Below are 21,160 nucleotides of genomic sequence, written 5' to 3' on the forward strand. Positions count from 1 at the left end.
ATCCACCAGGCAATTGGCCAGAAACCAGGTCTCCCAGGCCCCCAGGACATGCTGTTAAAGATCATGTTCACTCCTTTCCTCCTTGGCTGCCTGAGGGCTGACTGCCATCATGACACAGTGATGATGCAGACTAGGACATTCATAACTAATCAACTACTTCAGAGGAAACAAATGGTCACTGGTGTTCTCCTCCCTGGGAAGGCAACAGCACTTAAGACAGAAATTCAGAGGAAAGTAGCCAAAATACACAAGACCACTCCCACTGTTGTCTTGGTGTTGAATTCAAATGGTGGTAGCAAAATGAGCTCATTATAGTGGTAGCAAGACAATGAGCTTTGGCATGATTTATGATTCCTTGAATTATACTAAGGAAAAGGAACCTAAACATAGACTTGCAATCTTTGGCCTAATGAGAAAAAAATGCTTTAAGAAAACAGCAAAAAGAGCACAAGAACAGAATGAAAAAGGTCAGGGGGACTACCAAGACTAACGTTGGTGCTGGCAAAAAGCCAAAGGAATAAAGCTTTTTTTTTTTTAATTAAAGATTTATGAATGTAGCTGAAAGAGAGAGAAAGAGAGAGACAGAGGGATCTTCAATCTATTGTTTCACTGCCCCAGTGGCTGTGACGGTTGGCACTGGGTTGGTTCCAAACCAGAAGCTTCCTCTAGGTCTCCCACATGGGCCAGCATTTGATGCATCATCATCACTTTCCCAGGCACACTAGCAGAAGGCTGGATCAGAACAGAAGCAGCTAAGACTAGAACTGACACCCACATGGGCTGTCAGCACTGTAGGCAAAACTTAAGCAGTACTCCATAGCACATGGAGCTAGATGAGAAACAAATCAGCACCCATATGGGGATCCCAGCCCTTGCAGGGATTAGCCATTAGAGCCATTCCACTGGGCCCAGGAATAAACATTTTGCAGTAATTTTTATCTATAGAGATTGTGAGAATCTTTCATGGGGATTAATAAATTGCAAAGACCTTTTTAAAAAGCCTTGCATGCACCAGGATCCCATATGGGTGCCGTTTCTAATCCTGGCAACCCCGCTTCTCATCCACTCTATGCTTGTGGCCTGGGAAAGCAATCAAGGACAGCCCAAAGCCTTGGGACCCTGCGTTTATGTGGGAGACCCGGAAGAAGCTCCTGGCTTCTGGCTTAGCATTGGCGCAGCTCTGGTCATTGTGCCCACTTAGGAAGTGAATCATTGGATGGAAGATCCAGTGATATTTGACTGTCCAATAAATAAATACAGTATATTTGACTGTCCAATAAAATAAATAAATCTTACAGCAAAACTACAGTGAACCTTTGATTTAAATATGGCTAACATTTCATGGCTAAATATAAAAACATCACTGACGTTTTAATTTTTCAACAATCACTAAGTTTTCAATATCTTATTTTACTGAATCTCAAATTAGATGGTAGTGATATAAGGTGACAGTTAATTCTAGAAGTGTGTACCTGATTAATGAAAAAGCCAGTATCTATCCTTTCAAAATAACATACATTTACAACAGAAAATCTTAAAGAAATTTATACACATTTTTAACAATATATTTCTCTAGGTTCCATTTCAAAATGTCTATCCAGCAATTTGCTGTTTTATAATGTTTAATGTTTAATTTAATTTTTAAAAATGTATTTATACATCTGAAAAGAAGAGCTAAAGAGGGAGAAGGAGACAGAGGAAGAGAGATGAACTTCTATCAGCTGATTCACTTCCCAAATGGCTCCAATGACCCAAACTGGATCAGTCCAAAGCTAGGAGTCAGGCGCTTCTTCTGGTTCTCCCATGTGGGTGCAACAGCCATCCTCCACTGCTTTACCAGACCATTATGTGGGAGCAGAATCAGAAGTGGAGTATCCGGGACAAGTATCATCATCCCATTTGGGATGCCTGTGCCACAGGCAGAAGATTAGCGTGCTACACCACATAGCCAACCCCTGGTTCCTGTCTTACTCCCTCCTCCCCTTCCTTCTTTCCTTCCTTAATATTTGAAAAGCAGAGTTACAGAGAGAAGGAGAGACAAAGAGATATCTTCCATTTGCTGGTTCACTCCCAAAATAGCCACAATGGCCAGAGATGATCTAATTCGTAGCCAGGACTCAGGAGCCAGAACTTTTTCCAGTCTTCTATGTGGGTGTGGGGGCCCAAGTACTTGAGATATCATCCATTGTTTTCCCAGGCCAGAAGCAGGGAGCTGAATGGGAAATGAAATAGCCAAGAACTGAACTGGTGACCATAAGAGATGCTGGAGTTTGCAGGTGGAAGCTTTGCTTACTATGCCATGGCAGCAGCCCCCATTGTTTTAAAAAGGCATTGGAGGAACACTGAAAAATGTAAGCAGAAACTGGGAAGATTTTATTTTACAAGGCTCTCTCTATAACCAACTTAAGCAAATACTACAGTAGAACTTGTTTAGGCCAACTACATGATTCAAGTAAAAGATATTTAAGCAGAAAATTTCTGCCTTAAGTCAAGAAAAGGCATATACTGTACACTCTCCTGAAACAATCTTCTCTTCTAGAAAACAAACCAAAACAAACAACAACAACAACAACAAAAACAATGATTTTCAAGATGCTGGACATCAGCCTCCAAAGTAGAGTGGTCTTTGAGGAATGGAAACAAATGAGGCAAGTCAACAAATACCCCAGTGTATGGCCTTGAGAAAATCCTGGGCACAGTAAAAACAGAGGAAATGAATGTTGAGAGGAAAATGGAAAGAAATATTTATATGGTTTATATATTTGTAGCATATTTTACCTCCTAAAGGCAACAATTCAAGTAACATTACAGTTAATAAGCCAACAAAGATACAACAATACATAAAAAATAATGAATCCAAAAGAATTAACAAGGTGATGCAAGGATCTAAAATACCACAAACAATTTGAAAAAGAACAAAATTGCAGGACAAGAACCATATGACTAGGGCTAGGACGGATGACAGTAAGACTACGGTAACCAAAACAGCATGGTACTGGTACAAAGACCAACAATTCAGTGGATCAAAATAGTCTCAGAATAGGCCTATGCCTAAAGGACAACTGATTTCTGACAAAAGGTAAGAGATAATGTAGTGGATAAAGGATGCCATTTTGAACAAACTGTTCTAGAATAATTTGTGACACATAAAAAGCACAAGAGAACTAGCATCCAGGCTTCACACCATATATAAAAACAAATAACAAATTGAAGACCAAAACACACATCTTACAACTACAGAATTTCTAGAAAGATGGAAGAAAAATTTTTTAACTTATTTGTTTATTTGAAAGAGTTACACACAGAGAGAGAAACAGATGGATCTTTCATCTTCTGGTTGATTCCCCAAATGGTCACAACAGCTGGTGCTGGGCCAGGCCAAAGCTTGCAGCCATGAACTTTGATCTCACAGATCGGTGCCAAGAGCCCAGGCACTTAGGCCATCCTCTGGAGCATTACTAGAAAGTTAGATCAGAAGTGGAACAGCTGGGACTTGAACCAATGCTTATATGGGACCATGGTGCTGCAGATGATGGCTTAAGGCACTGAGCCAAAATGCTGGCCTTCAGAAAAAACTCTTTAATCTTAGATAAGGCAAAGATGCCTTGTCTCTTATCTTTACCTGTAACACAGCCTTTCAAAAACAAATAAATGCTTTTAAAAAAATTATTTTATTTTTGTTGAAAAGTCAAACATGCAGAGAGGAGGAGAGACAGAAAGCTTTTCCATCCACTGGTTTACTCTCTAAGTAACCACAACAGCTGGAGCTGGACTGATCTGAAGTCAGGAGCCAGAAGCTTCTTCCAGGTCTCCCATTGGGAGGAGCAGGGTCCCAAGGATTTGGGCTATCTTTGATTGCTTTCCTAGGCCACAACCAGGGAGTTGGATGGGAAGTGGAGCACCCAGGATATGAATCAGTGCCCAAATGGTATCACGGAGCATGTAAGATGAGGATTTAGCCACTAGGCTAATCACCTAGGGCCCATAACTAAATGCTTTTTACAAAGAAAAAAGAAGAAAAAGAAGACAATCTCAGACTAGGAAAAAATCTTTGCAAAGCAACTACAGACATCCTGTGATTTCTAATAGTTACTGGCTCCATAACTTCTCACTCCTTCCCCATACCAAAATCTATGGATGCTCTTGTCCCTTGTATAAAACGGTGTAGGAATATTTACATACTTGTATAACACATCTTTCTCTATACTTTAAATCATTTCAAGATGGTATAAAATAGCTAACACAATGAAAGGTAAATCATTGTTATATTGTATTGTACAGCTCAAAATCCAAGCATTGTAGTCCTAATAACACAGTATAAGAACATAATGTAAGGAATGTAACACTCAAACAGAATGCTGGAGAGATTGAGATATTCTCTCAAATGGAATTGTGGGAAGACACAGCAAGGAAGCCCACGCATCATATGTGTGTGTTTAGTTCAGTGTGTGAGAAACTAAAACTTTGCTCTTTGAGACTTTCTGGAATTTTTTCCAAATATTTTCCTTCCACTATTGATGGAATTTGAGTGTGGAATCCACAGATATGGAAAGCTAACTACATTTGATAAATAACTTATATAAATAACATACAACTTTCAAAACTAAAAAGAAAAAAATTTAAGATATTCCACTAAAGATGCACAGGATTGACAAAGATGTCCAACACGAATAGTCATCAGGCAAATTCAAGCTAACTGCAATGTGATACCTCTAAACTCTATCATATTAGCTAAAATTCTAAAACAAGTTCTAATGGACATAAAGGAAGTAAAAGTCTTACACACTACTGATGGGAATATAAAATAATACAACTACTTTGAGAACATTTGAGAGCAAATGGAAGACCTCTCAATCTCTCCCTCCCTCAGTAATTCTCTGAAGTAAAACAGAATTTTAAAAAATACTCTATTTATTTGAAAAGCAGAGTTACAAAGAGAGAAAGAGAAAAAGGTGTTCCACCTGCTGGTTCACTTCTCAAATGTCTACAAAAACCACGATCAGGTCAGACAGAAGCCAAGAGCCAGGAACTTCAGGGTCTTCCATACAAGTGAAGGGACCCAAGTACTTGGGCCATCCTCTGCTGCTTTCCCAGGCACCTTACCAGGGAGTTAGAGCAGAAGTGGAGCAGCTAGGACTCAAATTAGCCCCTATATGGGATGCCAGTGTTGCAGGAGGCAGCTTCGCTGATGTGCCACACTACCAACCCCAGCTCATATGATTGTCAACAGGTGAACAAATAAATTGTAGTATATTTCCATAATAGACACACACTCAGCAGTAAAAAGAAGCAACTATATACACAAAACATGACTGAATTTTAAAATAATTATGTCTCATGAAAGTGGCCAGATTTTTCTAAAATTAGCACATATTATATCATTTAAATAAAATTATAGAAAATGCAAAATAATCTGTGGTGGAATGCAGATCCATGGTTGTGTGAGAGAAGAAACTGGGAGGCAGCAATCACCAAGGACTGTAAGAAAACCTATGGGTGACAAATGTATTCACAATAATGTAACAGTGGTTTCATAACTTAAATATGAAAAAACTTTAAAAATAATAAACCTTAAATATTTATACTTTTTCTCAGTTACAGTTCCATAAACCTTCAGGAAAGGATCAGAAAGTTGAGCTAACGAGATTTACCTAGGACATACTGAATAAATATAATAATTAAGATTCTCATAGAAAGGTGAGAAAGGAGTAGATGTGGTTGTAAAACAGGTTAAGCAGCCCTGGGGACACCAGCATCTCATGAGTATCTGAGTCTTACTTCCACCTCTACTTCCAATCCAGCTTCCTGCTAATACGCCTGGGAGGCAGCAGATGATGGCTAAAGTGCTTGGGTTCCTGCCATCCACACAGGATGCCCACATGGAGTTTCTGGGTCCCGGCTTTGGCCTACTTTAAAGGCCCTGGTATTTGTGGACATTTGGGAGATGAGTCAACAGATGGAAGGAGTCTAAATCTCTCTGTCCGGGACCAGTACTATATCACAGTGGCTTAAGTCAGAATCCTGGCTGCTCCACTTCTGATTCAGTTTGCTGGTGATGTGCCAGGGAAAGCAACAGAGAATGCCCCAAGTGTTTGGGTCCCTGCCTCCCATGTAAGAGGCCCAAATAGGGTTCTAGGCTCTTGGTTCAGCCTGGCCCAGCCCTGACCATCATGGCCATTTAAAGAGTGAACCAGCAAATAGAAGATTCTCTCTCTTTCATTCATTCTCTTTCTATCCCCACCCCCTCTGTAATATTTTGTTTCAAATAAACAGAATTTTTAAAAATGTTTCTTCCCCTTTCCAACACTCTGCCTTTCACAAAAAATATAGAACTGCTTAAAAATAAATAACAAATAAATACTCCACTTCCTTATCTATTAAATGTCTGTACAAGTAAGATTTTTAATCTTCAAGTGGCCATTTAAATTAAATAAAAAATTACTATGGGGCCAGTGACATGGCTTGATGGGCTAATCCTCCACCTGCAAGCACAGGCATTCCATATGGGCACCAGTTGGTGTCCCAGCTGCTCCACTTCCCATCCAGCTAACTGCTTGTGGCCTGGGAAAGCAGTAGAGGATGTGCCAAAGCCTTGGAATCCTGCACCCATGTGGGAGACCTGGAGAAGGTCCCTGGCTCGGGATAGGCTCAGCTCCAGCCATTTGTGGAGTCAATCAGCGGGTAGAAGGTTCTTCTGTCTGTCTTTTCTCTCTGTCTCTGGAAATCTGTTTTTCCAGTTAAAATAAATAAATCTTAAAATTACTCTGATAAGTGTCAAATGATTGCACAGATTATAATTTTTATTGTTAGAGAAGTATGTGAAAGAACATAAATGGAGGGGAAGAGGAGAACAATTGCATCTTTCTCCAAAAACTGTGACAACGAAGGTTTTTAACTAAAACCACTTGAAGGCTCATTTAGACTATTAACTTCTAAAGGGCTAAAAGAATAAACTTATCTCTCATTAGACTGTGCAAAAGTAAAAATAGAGCACTAACTCTTTCATGTTGACTTAACTTTAGAAATGATTTAGACAAAAGTCTGATGCTATCTGACCTCCTTGTGTGGATCAACGGAAACGCCAGTTCTGCTGGGCTTCCTCGCCAAAAGTCTCCTGATCCTCCAGCATTGTTTGCCTGCCTCCCGCAGAAAAATTCTGTCCTCCAAGAAGTAGCACAGATGGAAATGGGGATCTGGGAGCTCCATTACATAGCTCATAGGCACATGTGAACCTAACCAGGTTACTTTGCTTTTAGTTGGAATCATATTAATTAGTTAGAACCAAAGATTAATGGTTGAGATGTCTTTGACACATAAAAATAGAGAATAAACTATTGCTTAGGAAACACATTTCTGCAGATAGCACCATTTAAAATCTATGTATAGAAAAAGGAATGAAAAACAACCAAGACATTTTGTTTAGAAGAAATGAAAGCTATTTTTCAGAAGAGAAATCACCTTAGATCAATGCCATCCACCATCCCTCACCACCAAACACGCAGTTACTGACTCCACTGGCTCAAATATGCAACGATTCTACTTTTCAAATATTCTACTAAATCACTTCTTTTTTCTCAATTTTTCTTTATTTTTTTAAATTATATTTTTGACAATCTTGACACAGTTAACCAGGCTAAGTCACTTCTTTAAGGAACTGCCACTCTATTACACACAGTTCGAAGTCTAAGACTGAAAACTGTAGCAGTTTACCAACCCTCAACCTCAACCCCATCTGCATCCCCACTAATCACCACTCTATGTAAATTGGAGATCAAGACCACGCCAATTTATTCTCTTCTTGCATTTCCCTCACCTAGCCATATATTAATCTTCAGCACAGACACAAATGGATGAAAAACTAAATGGAGACAATTCATCTGACAGCCCAGGAGAAGCAAGCAAGCCCCAAGACAGTAGCAGGCTTCTTGTTCTCGTCCTTTCTCCATCCTGCTTGTTCAGTTCTTCCCTATCTAGTCACTTAACATTGTGTAACAAAGATCTGCCTGGCTTTTTGTCTTCATTTCCTAGGAGGTAAATGCTAAACTCTTCAAATGTTCCCAGTGATAAAACTATCTTTCTTATTCAGGGTGGTTCCCTTGAATCTCTCTCAAGCTCATAATAATGAGATTGCTCAGGATGAGATCCAGTAACTAGAAAAACTAACCAGATTTTAAAAAATAATAATTGGACTTCGAACCTGATGATACCAGCACAAGCATTGGAAAAACATATGGAGCTGATGACTGAGTTAAGTCATTTGGCCAATGATTCCATCAACTGTGTTTATACGATGCAAACTGAATAAAAATCCTGAACACTTTTAAGTTTGGAGCTCTCTAGTGTCGGTGGCATGCTGCATTCACATTCCACAGACATAATATACAGCAGTGCCACATCTAGAACCCTCCCAGATCTCACTACATCAGTCTATAGCTTGTCCTGATTTGCACTTTTAAATAAAGATCCAATCCCAAATAGAGGGCTTTCTTGAGTTCTCCGGGAAGTCCTACCAAATTGTTTTTTGTTGTTGTTATTTTGTTTTGTTTTTCTTGTTTTGTTTTTTAATCTTTATTCTAGTCCTGCCAAATTGTTAAACCTGAGGGATCATGGGAATCCTCAGATGCATAGGCAACTGATCAAAGCAGGTGACCTTGGAATATACAGCCACGGCTAGTATATGAAGTAAGGACAATCTTGTTGAGAACTGTGCCCTTTAGTGTGACATCAGTGATGTTTATGACAAAAATGCATTTGTTACTTCTCTTTTACTCATGTTACTCAAACTAAATAGAGATAATCACAATATTTACAGCTCATAATATTTTTCTGTTAAATGAGATAATCTAACTAAAAGACCTAGAAGAGTTCCTATTACATATTAAACAAGGATGCTAGTGTTTCAATTGTTTCTATTATTAAGGTCCAAAGCTGGCTTATGTAGAGATTAATAGGTTTTATTTGCCAGAATCTAAATGACAGAGAAAAAGGCTGGCATTATCTCATAAACAACTAAACTGTTGGCTGTGTCGCCAGCATCCCATATAGATGCCAGTTCTGTCTGCTACACTTCCAGCTCAGGACCTTGCTAATGCACTTGGGAAAGCAGTGGAAAATGAGCCAAGGGATTGGGTTCTTGCAACCTGGACAGAATGGGCTTCTCTGCCTGCTTGGAAAGGCAATCACTAGATGGTAGTATAGATGGTAGCAAGCTTTGTCTCTCTCTTCCTCTCTCTCTTCCTCTGTCTCCACTTCTCCTTTTGCCTCTCCTGCCCTCATGCCCTCTTCCTCCCTACTTCCCTCTTACTCTGTTTTCAAATAAGTAACTCTTTAAAAATTAAGTAAAATACCAGAGAGAAAAAAACTAGTTCCCCAACATTAGTTAGAAAATGTTAACACTAATCACCCAGATGATACTAACATTACCCAGCTAATGCAATGTTCCAAAGACAAATGACCACTGCTCATATCTGCATCATCTAGCTAAACTCAAGCAAGCCAGTTTGCATTAGTGCCAAGATATTACAAGCTTTTTGTAGCTCCATAAATCACCTCACGAGAGACTAGGAACCTTATTCTGAATAATGAAGCAAACCATTGGGAAGAATAGAAAACAAGATTAACACTAAACATCAGGTATAACACATGGCAAACAAAAACTAAAAAGGTGTATAAATACAAATAACACTTCCCAGGTCTCACCTGTAAGCACTATTACTGTGCACTAAGATGTTTTTTTTTTTTTTTTCTCATAGCTAATGGGAACCTCTTCCTCCAAAAATTTCACTCAATTGACTTCCATTTCCCTGTAACTTAAAATACACTGGAAGTGTTCCAAATAGTTGTTGAGTCCAGAAATAAAGTTCTAACCAGAAAATTGCCTGCAGTTGTTTTCTAGCATCATGATTTAGTCCCTCTATTTCTGTCTTGGTCACTTTCCCTTCCCAGCTACTTCTGTGTGAACTTTCAGAAAAGGCCAGGAATGAACTCCCTGCCGTATTTCATTCTAAGTCCCTACTTACGAAATCAACTCTCAAAAACCAGGCATCTTATCCTCATGTCATTAGAGAACAAGAAGACAATCAAAATTAAGTGGCATTGATGGAAAGTTTTGCCTGGCAGTGCTGGTCTAATTCCAAAGTGCATGTCACTCCCTCAGCTCTCATTAGTAGACAGCTTGACTTGTGTAAGAACTATTTAAAAAAAATCCCCCACAAAAAACTTGGCTCTAAAGATTTCCAGGAAGCTCGCTCGCTCATGCTCTCTCTCTCTCTCTCTCTCTCTCTCTCTCTCTCTCTCACACACACACACACACACACACACACACACAGTTTTCTCATGTGTCCTCTAAACTGATAAAACAAAGTTAACAAGAAGCAGCCTGCTCATCGCAGTGCTAGGATTAGAATGCTAGTGGGTTAGGCATTTGACCTAGAGGTGAACACACTCACATTCACACTGGAATGCCTGGGTTGGATTCTTAGTTGACTCCTTGCTAGTGCAAATCCAGGGAGACAGCAGTGACTGAGTTCCTATCACTCATGTGGAAGACCTGGATTGGAATTCCAGCTCCAACTTTCAGATCCTCGTCTGGGAACTATGGTGGGCAACGGCAAGTGAACCACCAGTTGGGATCTCTCTCATTTGCTCACTCCTGCTCACTCTACCATTTTATCTTTCAAATAAATTTTTAAAAAAATTGTATATAAGGCATTCCTGATTCAAATTTAGTGATTACTACTCACATTACACACAATTCCTCTGAAACCTAAAATTTTTTAATCCTAAATAAGAACCTAAGCAGCAGTCTTTTCTACTATCAGACCAGTACTTTCAACTAAGAAAGCACTGGCCTGTGGAGCAGAAGGCCCACATTTAAATCCTGGCACTACTTACTGCAGACATTAAAAAAATAACTTTGTAAGTCAAGACCTAAAGTTCTTCATCTGAAAGCCAGGAACCCTTGTGGTAATTTTATATTTAACTCATTAGTATCAGGAGCTACACTAATATATCTTCAAAACGATTTATTTGAAAGGCAGTTACACAGAGAAAAAAAAGGGGACAGAGAGTATGACTGGTCTTCTATCATTGGTTCACTACCCAAAATAACTGCAATCGCCATTACTGAGCCAAGTCAAAGCCAGGAGCTGGAAACTCCATCTGAATCTCCAATGTGGTGATAGGGGCCTAAGTACTTGGTCTATCTTCTGTTGCTTTCCCAGGTTCATTAACAGGGTGCTGGGCCTGGAGCAAGGAGCCATGATTCCCACCGGCACTCCAAAATGGAATGCCAGGGTTGCAGGTGGCAGTTTAACTTATTGCTCTACAATGCTGTACCCTGTCTCCAATCTTGTTGGCATTAAAAAAGTTATTAACCATAGAGATAAATGGAGAGAAGGCTAAAAGTCTGCTTTTTCCTTCTATAACACGTCTCATACAACGACACACGATGTTCCAATCAGAATTTTTTTTTTAAAATGCTCTAGGAAAAAAGTAGTAGTTGTGGTTTAGCAGCTTTAAATATAAAAAAAATCTATAGTTTTCATTAAGTTCACAATGAGTTAGCAGAATGATATGAATACTGAAGGCACTATCTATCTGCAATAGCAGATATACAGGCTAAGAAGTAAAAAGTTGACAATTGTATTCTAATGACTAAGTCACACTTGGGAATCTGTGTCCAACTCCAGGATCTGAAAAAGGCATTAACCAATGTGTTTACAGTAAGGAAATCATGCTGAGAAGGAGAAGGAGACAATGTTTCCTTTGAAGAACTAGGACAATTTACCTGAGAAAAGACAAAGACTCAGGAAAAAACTCCTCTGTATTTCTAATCTTTGCATTGTTCAACACTCAGCCGAGCGGAGGTAAGTAAGAAGCAGTGAAGGGTGCCTCAAGAGCTCCTCCTCCCTACCACTGGAGATGAAGCAGGTGAAGCTGGGGGACTCAGATGGCAGAGGGGATAGGCTGAGAAGAGTTGGCACAGCACCTAATTCAAACACATTTGGACGAAGAATATCTCTGTCACTGGGAAACCTTCTCCCATTCCTGGCTTCATAATGATAGTCAGTCTTATTTGGTGACTTTTTACAGAATAATTTCAATAATTTTCTCTTTATTAAGCATTTCATATTCACCACCTTTTAAAGCCAAGCTGCTACCCATCTTCTTTCTTCTCTGAACCTTGTAGCAACTAGGATTGACAAACAGGTTGCCTCTTACCTTCTGAGGACTTCCATGCTTTCCACAGGTCTTCCACACTGATGAGCTTATCCTCACCATGGAAAGTGCTATGTTTCACTGTTGGGTCGTGATAATTAAGGTCTTCCCTCAGGAACTGCAAGACAAAAGCAAACAAGTCACAAAAGGTAACTGGGAGCCAGTCCATCAAGATCAACATACAGGTCATATGCCTCTAGTTAACCAGTCACATACATTCTAACTACTCAAACAAGTGTATCTTATCATTCATGGTTTGCCCCCATAAGCATATGTCTGACTTGCCAAGCAGACTACCTGTTCTTGCACATGTCACTATATATATATGTATATATATATGAACATATATATATGTACATATATATGTATATATATATGAATTAGAAATTCTTTTCTCTTAATTTTTAAATTATGGAAAGATAACTAAAACAGGTTAACTAGAATTTGGAAAACTTGAAGAGGTTAGAAAGAGGAGACAGGGCCCAGCATGGTGCCCTAGTGGCTAAAGTCCTTGCCTTTAATGCACCAGGATCCCATATGGGTGCCAGTTCTAATCCCGGCAGCCCCACTTCCCATCCAGCTCCCTGCTTGTACCCTGGAAAAGCAGTCGAGGACGGCCCAAGACTTTGGGACCCTGCACCTGCGTGGAAGACCCGGAAGAGGTTCCTGGTTCCCGGCTGCGGATCACCACAGCACCTGTCGTTGCAGTCACTTGGGAATGAATCATTGGATAGAAGATCTTCTTCTCTGTCTCTCCTCCTCTCTGTATATCTGACTTTCTAATAAAAATAAATGAACCTTAAAAGAAAGAAAGAAACCTGCCCCAAGGAGAAGACTCTGCTAACCAGAAGTACAATGATCAAGAACAAAAGAAGAAACAGAAGCACAATGAATATTACTGAACATTCCCCTGCAAAGGAACAAAACCGTTTGCCAATCTCAGAGTTCACTGAAGAAGACATCCAGAAAATTGGGGATATAGAATTCAAAACAGTTGTTATAAAATTTCTTATCAACAATGAGAAGTACATAATACAAAAGTTTAAGGAATTTTAGGAACATGTCACACTGGAAATGAATCAAATGAAAGTTGATATATCAGAAATGAAGAATACAGTGGTGCAAATTAAAAGTATAGTAGAGAGTCTCCAAAATAGAATGAAGGAAGCAGAAGAAAGAATCTCAGAATTGGAAGATATTTCCTGTCACCAAGAGGAAACAAACAAAAAGCTGAAAGCAGAGCTGGATTAAGCTAAAAAAAAAAAAGTATTCAAGAATTGAAAAACACTATTAAAAGGCCAATTATAAGAGTTATAGGAGTCCCAGAAGGTACAGAAAGAGAAGCTGGGTTTACAAATGTGTTTAATGAGATAATAAGGGAAAATTTCCCTAATCTACAGAAAGAATTGGTAAACAACATCCAGGAGGAGCACAGAACTCCCAACAGGCTTGAGCAAAAGTGATCTTCACCAAGACACAGGATAATCAAGCTCTCTTTAATCAAACAAAAGGAAAGGATCCTTAAATGCGCATGTGAAAAAAAAATCAACACACATATAAAGGAATGCCAAATAAACTCACAGGAGACCTCTCACAGGAAACTCTATAGGCCACAAGAGAATGCAGTGACATACTCCAGATTATAAAAGAAAAAATTGTCAGCCCACGATAACACACCCAGCAACTTTCCTTTGTCTTTGAAAATCAAATAAAATTCTTCCACAGTAAAGAAAAGTTACAAGAATATGCCTCTTCCAAACCTGCCCTACAAAGGATACTTAAAGATGTTCTCTTGACAAAGAAAAGGAATAGCGACCACCAAAACCAAAGGCAAATGCAAAGAACATGCCAATAAAATGACAACAGAAGACTAAATCAATGAACAATCTATTGCTAAAATGACAGGACCAAATTACCACCCATTCATATTAACCCTGAATGTAAATGTCTTAAACTCATCAATCAAATGTCACAGATTTGTAGGTTGGATTAAAAAACAAAACCCTTCTTTTGTTGCCTACAGGAGACACATTTCACCAACAAAGATCGGTGGAAACTATATCTCATGGATTCTGATTTTTTTTTAATTTAGTTTATCTCTTCAAAACTCCTTCTCATTAAAATTTTCACTGGATCATAGATAATACAGCAGCATCATTTTCTTTTAGAAGGTTCTTGATTTTATTTTCATTTCTTCAGCGACACATTAGTCATTCAGTAGCATGCTATTTTTCTTCCTGTTGTCGGTTTTATATTGTGGCTTTTTATTTAAGGCGATTTATTGTAACTGTGTAATGGAGACTATCATATCCAGATGTGAGCATACAGTGCAGTGTGCATCTCTACTTCTAGACAAAGATGGACTCCCAATGAAACTGTTTATTATATCTTGACAATAGGATGCTGGACTTTCTGCCATTTTCCACACCTGCAACAATGGACATATCATTGTTTATGAAGAACTATAAAATAGTAATAATATAGGGGAACTGAGTGGGTGGGGGGATTTGGGAATTTAGGGGAGGGGATAATGGAAATCCCAGGACCTATGGAACTGTATCATAAATTGAAAAAACAATTTTAAAAAATAAAAAAAGGAAATGAAAAGAAAATTTACCTACAAGAATGATAGATAAATAAATAGCCCCCAAACTGATAGTCAATATAAAACAAAGACATCCAGCTAGTAGCTAAAGGTTATACTAGCTTAGATTCAGTATAGAGAACAATGGTTTGAGATTTTTACTTTAAAACCAAGTTGCCTGGGCTTGAATCATTATGGCTACTACTTACTTTCAATGTATCATGCACATAATTTGTAAAATAGAAATAACAGTAATAAAAAATAAAGACTTCATCATATCCTCATATTGGGAGTTTTGTTAGTGAGTTAATTCGTATAGATAGCTTAGATGTTGTGGTACAGCAAATAAACCCATCACCTGCAATGCTGGGTATCCCACATGGCTATCAGTTATTGTCCTGGCTATTCCATACCCTACTCAGCTCCCCACTAATGGCTTGAGAAAAGCAGCTGCAGATGTCCCTGGTACTTGGGCCCCAGCCACCCATGTGGAAGACCTGGATGAAATTCAGTCTAGCCAATTACTGGTCCTGTCTCCCACTTGGGAGACCCAGTTGGTCCTGGCTTAGCCCTGACCCAGCCCCAGTTATTGCAGCCATCAGTGGAAATGAACCAATGGATGGACAACATCTCTCTCTCACCCACTCTCGTGTGTGTGTGTGTCTAACTCTGTAACTCTGATTTTCAAATAAACAATCTCTAAACATTTTTTAAAAGAGCCAGCACAACATAATGAGTGCTGGTTTTCTCTGCACACCCCTCCTAAAATTGTTCTGCACCTAAACTGCTGACATATGTCTTGTTAGAGTTATAAGCCAGTCTAGACTACCCGAAAAACAGCCAGGTTCAGCAAAATTATGCTTCAACGCTATGAAATGCTAAATACTATAATGAAAATAGACACGAGACAGCTGAATAGTAATCTATAGCCATTTTAAGGTGTAAAGAACCCGGTTGTATATAAACTAAAGTTGAAATGTCAATGAAGAAGTCACAGGATGTGGGTAAGAACTTGCATTTTTTTTTAACATATTGGTTACTCAATACTATGTCAATTAAGTCCATAACATTATAAATTGTTGTTGATGTTATGTTGGGGCTTTTAATGGATCAGGATGATACTCTGCCGGTTCTACCTTCAGACCAGAGATAGTCTCCCCAACAAGCCGTTGAACATATCTGGACAATAAGATGCTGGACTCTATGCTTGGTATATGCTTGCAATGAAAGAATCTCAACTGAGCTTGAACTGTGGTAATGCAACAAGGTGGAGGAATCCACCATGGGGGGAAGAGTTTAGGGAGGGGTGGGGAGGATCCCAGTACCTATAAAACTGTGTCACATAATGCAATGTAATTAATAAAAAAAAATATATGAGTTCTGCTTCAAGTTCCAACTACTTCACTTCCAATCCAGCACCCTGCTTATGACCTGAGCAAGTAGTGGAGGTTGCCCCGAGTCATTGGGCCCCTGCAACCACATGAGAGATCTGAAGAAAGCTCCAGGCTCCTGGCTTCGGACTGGCCCAGGTCTCTCTCTCTCTCTCTCTCTCTAAAGATTTATTTTATTTTTATTGGAAAGTCAGATATACAGAGAGGAGAAGAGACAGAGAGAAAGATCTTCCATCCGATGATTCACTCCCAAGTGACCGCAACAACATGTGCTGCACTGACCCGAAGCCAGGAGCCAGGAACTTCCTCCAGGTCTTCAATGCAGGTGCAGGGTCTCAAGGCTTTGGGCTGTCCTCGACTGCTTTCTCAGGCCACAAGCAGGGAGCTGCATGGGAAGTGGGGCTGCCGGGATTAGAACTGACACCCATATGGGATCCTGGTGCATTAAATGCAAGGACTTTAGCCGCTAGGGCACCATGGCACCAGGCCCAATCTCTCTCTTTTTTCTCTTTCTCCTTCTCTCTGTAATTATGTCCTTCAAATAAAATAAATCTTAAAAAAAAATAAAGACCTAGATCAACCTAGATCAAAGTATCCAAACTAGCCAAAAACTACTGGCTAGAAAACCTCTGTCTTTTCATAAGATGACAGAAATATATCACTAATTAGAACATATTTCCCCAAAGACATGCTTTTTTAAATTAGGGCCAGTACCATCACATTTACATAGGATGAACACATGGCACTGGGTAGACTGAATCATAAGAAATGACATTTATAAAAATTGATGCGTTAGGACTTCAAACTTGAAGCAAGAGAAGCTGCATTGAGTTTCTACTGACTCTGATGAAGATCATTTTTCAAAAACAACCATTAAACTTCTCTAGAAGTGGTCTTGGGGGCATACGGCAAATGCAGAAACAACTGTTAAAGAGAATGTATTAAAATTTGATAAGGACAGCAAGAGACTATAGTATTTGAACTAAAACCTGCTGCCTTCCTCCCCTCTCCCAATCCCATGAGACAGAAGCGCTACTTCAGAATGGTACAGTCAAGGGCACAGAGATTCCTCCCACCACTAAGCTTCCAGTTCAAGCATTAACTGCCCAAGAAAAAGGCAGAACATCAACCTTGTACATCTTGCCCCCAGATGACTAAATTTTGGTGAGTGCATCCAAAAAGTGTGCCTCTCTGATGGTATCCAAAAGGTGCGCCTCCCTTTGTTCTGTCTAACCTCCACTCAGGAGAGGAGCTATACCTTTGATACAAAAAAAGATCCAGGGGCCACAACTTCGACTAGCCTGCTCCAAAGATAAGAGTATGCACTACCTGCCTCAGTGATAGGAGTATACTCTAGGAGACAAACCAAGAACACCTGCAAATCCTCCAGTGAGTATCCAACCTCTGAAGTAAAGTGTCACTCAGAGAGAAACATGTCATTGTCCCCAGTCACAGCTCCAAAAATCATGATTCAAAGATTTTCCTGGGGAAGACGTAGATTGTGAAATGGAGAGCTTGAAGGGGAAAACATTTTAATAGGAAAAAGAAAAAGAAAGGAAGGAAGGAAGGAAGGAAGGAGAGAGAGAGAGAGAGAGAGAGAGAGAGAAAGAAAGAAAGAAAGAAAGAAAGAAAGAAAGAAAGAAAGAAAGAAAGAAAGAAAGAAAGAAAGAAAGAGAAGGAAAGGAAGAAGAAAAGAAAAGAAAAGAAAAGAAAAAAAGGAAGGAAGGAAGGAAGGGAGGGAGGGAGGGAGGGAGGGAGGGAGGGAGGGAGGAAGGAAGGAAGGAAGGAAGGAAGGAAAAACCCAGAGAGCTGCAAATCTTTTCCAAAGGAAATTACTTTACTTGCAACAGAGTAAAGTTCACAACCATGGCCCTCTGATGAAAAGTGCAAGTTGTACTAAAATGCATTTTAAAAAAGATTTCTACATTCAATGGAGATACAGTAGGCCCCTCATCTATGGCAGATATGTTCCAAGAAACTCAATGGAAACTGTGATACTATGGAACCTTATATATTCTGTGTGTGGGTTTTTTTTTTTTTTACTATTAAAAAACATATTGTATCTTTTCTACTCATTGCAGTTTTCCTATAAATAAATAAATACGTATTATTACTATTTTTATTCTGGCTTGGGATCTCATATGGGCACTGGTTCATGTCCCAATTGCTCCACTTCCCACCCAGCTCCCTGCTTGTGGCCTGGGAAAGCAGTAGAAGATGTCCCAAGGTCTTGGAACCCTGCACTTGTGTGTCAAATCTGGAAGATCTCCTAGATCCTGGGATCTTGCATCTTAATTGCATCAACTCCAGTGATGCAGCAATTTACAGTGAATCAGAGGACTGAGATCTTTGTGTCTCTCCTTATCTCTATAAATCTGATCTATCTTTCCAATAAAAATAAACAAATTATATATTCTACCACTTCTGCCCACATCTGAGTATAAGCTTTATAGTTGGGGATGCACTAGCAAAATTAACATGATTATTTTTTCAATATAAATATTTGAATAGATTTAGTCCTTTTAAAATGTTTGTTTATTTGTGTCTATTTGAAAGACAGTGTAACACAAAGGGGAACAGGAGGAAGGTTGTGAGACATGAAGAGTGAGCATATACACTTCTTTCCACTAGTTCACACCCCAAATGCCTGCAGCAGTCAGAGTTTAGCCAGGCTGAAGCCAGGATCCCAGAATTCATTCTAGGTTTCCTACATGGTACTTTGTTTATTTTTACTTATTTTTTTATTAGAAAGGCAGATTTACAGAGAGGAGAGACAGAGAGAAAGATCTTCCATCCACTGATTCACTCCCCAAGTGGCCACAATTGCCAGAGCTGAGCCAATCTGAAGCCAGGAGCCAGGAGCTTCTTCTGGGTCTCCCATGTGGGTACAGGGTCCCAAGGCTTTGGGCTGTCCCCTACTGCTTTCCCAGGAAGCTATAAGAGAATTGGAACAGCCGGGATACGAACCAGCACCCATATGGCATCCTGGCACATGCAGGGCAAGAACTTTAGCTACTAGGTTACCGCACAAGGCCTTCCAATGTGGTACTTAAGCCATCATCTTCTGCCTCCCAGGATACATCAGCAGGAAGTTGGATGGGATGCAGAGTAACGGGGTATTGAATCAGCACTCCAATATGGGATACAAGCATCTCAAGTAGCAGTTTAACTTGCTGTGTCACATTCCTGCCTCAGATAGACTCATTCTGATAACAGATCTTAGCAACTTTATCATATAATACTTTTCTTCTCCTTAATGAGTTAACAATTTTCACCTATTCTCTTGAATCAAATACTTTATGGCTTCTTCTTGGCACATTTGAATTTCCAGCATCTATACTCATGTTCTTTCAATTATTAAGTAAAATGAGTTACTTGAACACAAGCACTGCCAATATGACAATAGTCACTATGATAACCAAGATAGCTGCTAAGTGATGAAGGTGTAGGCAGCATATACAGAATAGATAAGCTGGACAAAGGAATGATTCATATCCTGGGCAGGACAGAGCAGGGTGGCCTGAGAATTTATCATGCTATTCAGAATGAGGCACAATTTAAAACATATAAACTATTTCTGGAAATTTCCATTCATTATTTTTGGACCATGGCTGAGCTGGGATAACATAAGAAGTAAAACCTTGGGTAAGGGAGTCTATCGAATACACTAAATTGTAGGCTAGTGACTTAACTGGAGAGAATTATGGGGGGAAAAAAACAGCTGGAAAGATCTGTCAAGGGGTAAGAACATGTCTCAAACACTGACCTTAGAAACTATTCCTTCAAGGGAGTCCTAATATAACTGGATCAATCTGGGAAAAAAATCTATGCCCTGAGCAGTACTGAAAATAAGAAAGCAATCAGATGGCAATTCATGGAACTTAAAGGTAGACATGACCAGGGAAGGAGAAGGATAAGGAGTCCTCCCTGCCAAAGCAACTATCATCCACAAGTGACGACGGGAGTACCCAAGGCTGCACCCTATCAGGTGCAACATCAGAAACTTCATACTGGGGTGCACAAAAGGAGGACCATCACTGCATAACTTAACAAGTCACTAATCAAATAAATGAGCAAACAAAAAGCTCCAAAGATATTGAGCTAGTTGCCACAGTTGTCATCAGAAATGATCAGTTTCAGAACAGAAATACAAAATATGCAAAGAAAGAGTAAAAGACGATGCATACTGAAAAACTGAAAACAGAAAAAAATCACAGACACCAGGAACTGAATGTAAACATTTTTGCAGACTGAACAAAATAATGCTTTGAAAAGCAAAGCAAAAAAAAAAAAAAAAAAAAAATCCCTGAGCCTATGTCACTCTATCATGAAAAATAAAATAAATCAAAGATGGACTCTCAATTAAACTGTTAGATATATCTTCAATGCTGTTTACTATGAGACTTAGAGAAGGAAAGAGGAAAGATAGGCACCATAGTGAAATGCTGGCCACTATGAGTTTATCCGCCTCAGGAAAAAGGGCCCATGGTGCTGCTACAGCTGTGAGAAGCCAGGCCATTTTTGGCGGGAGTGCCCTTGAACAAAAGGCCAGGGGTTTCCTCTGGGATCGTGTCCCATCTGCAAGGGGGATCACTGGAAATCAAACTACCCCAGCTCTGGAGGGAGGAGGGATCTGCTGAGCAGGACCCCCAGTGACGAGTTCTGGGGCCTCCTATCCAGGCTTCCACCACCCCAGTTGCATTCATACTAAGGAGCCTAGGGTCTCCCTGATGGTGAATTCTCAGAAAGCCAATTTCTTACTAGACACAGGTTGATTTTCTGCCTTGCCTTTATCTCCTGGGTCAAGATCCATTAAAAAGTAACTATACCAGACATCTCTGGCCAGCTTCTCTGGGCATGGGCCTGGACTTAAGAAGATCTCCACTTCCACCACGCTAGTCATTCTTGAGACATTGGCCCCTTTATGGGGGTGAGATACATTGGTTATGGTTCTTGTAGGCTTAGT

General features: G+C 39.6%; 1 protein-coding gene and 1 pseudogene across 6 annotated transcripts in view; one reads left to right on the top strand and one right to left on the bottom strand.

The window, feature by feature from the left end:
• The window catches only part of STIM1 (stromal interaction molecule 1), a 205,255-nt gene that overhangs the window by 44,686 nt on the left and 139,409 nt on the right, over positions 1 to 21,160 (bottom strand). For all 6 annotated transcript variants that reach the window (XM_040964426.1, XM_040964422.1, XM_040964425.1 and 3 more), the window contains exon 3: positions 12,223 to 12,337. In XM_040964426.1, the coding sequence (XP_040820360.1) occupies positions 12,223 to 12,337 (115 nt within the window). The remainder of the gene's footprint in view (positions 1 to 12,222; positions 12,338 to 21,160) is intronic.
• On the top strand, positions 49 to 521 carry LOC121145503 (annotated as a pseudogene).

The sequence above is a fragment of the Ochotona curzoniae genome, unplaced genomic scaffold (assembly GCF_017591425.1).
Source record: "Ochotona curzoniae isolate NIBS_2020 unplaced genomic scaffold, NIBS_Ocur_1.0 scaffold_3223, whole genome shotgun sequence".
Classification (NCBI taxonomy): Eukaryota; Metazoa; Chordata; class Mammalia; order Lagomorpha; family Ochotonidae; genus Ochotona; species Ochotona curzoniae.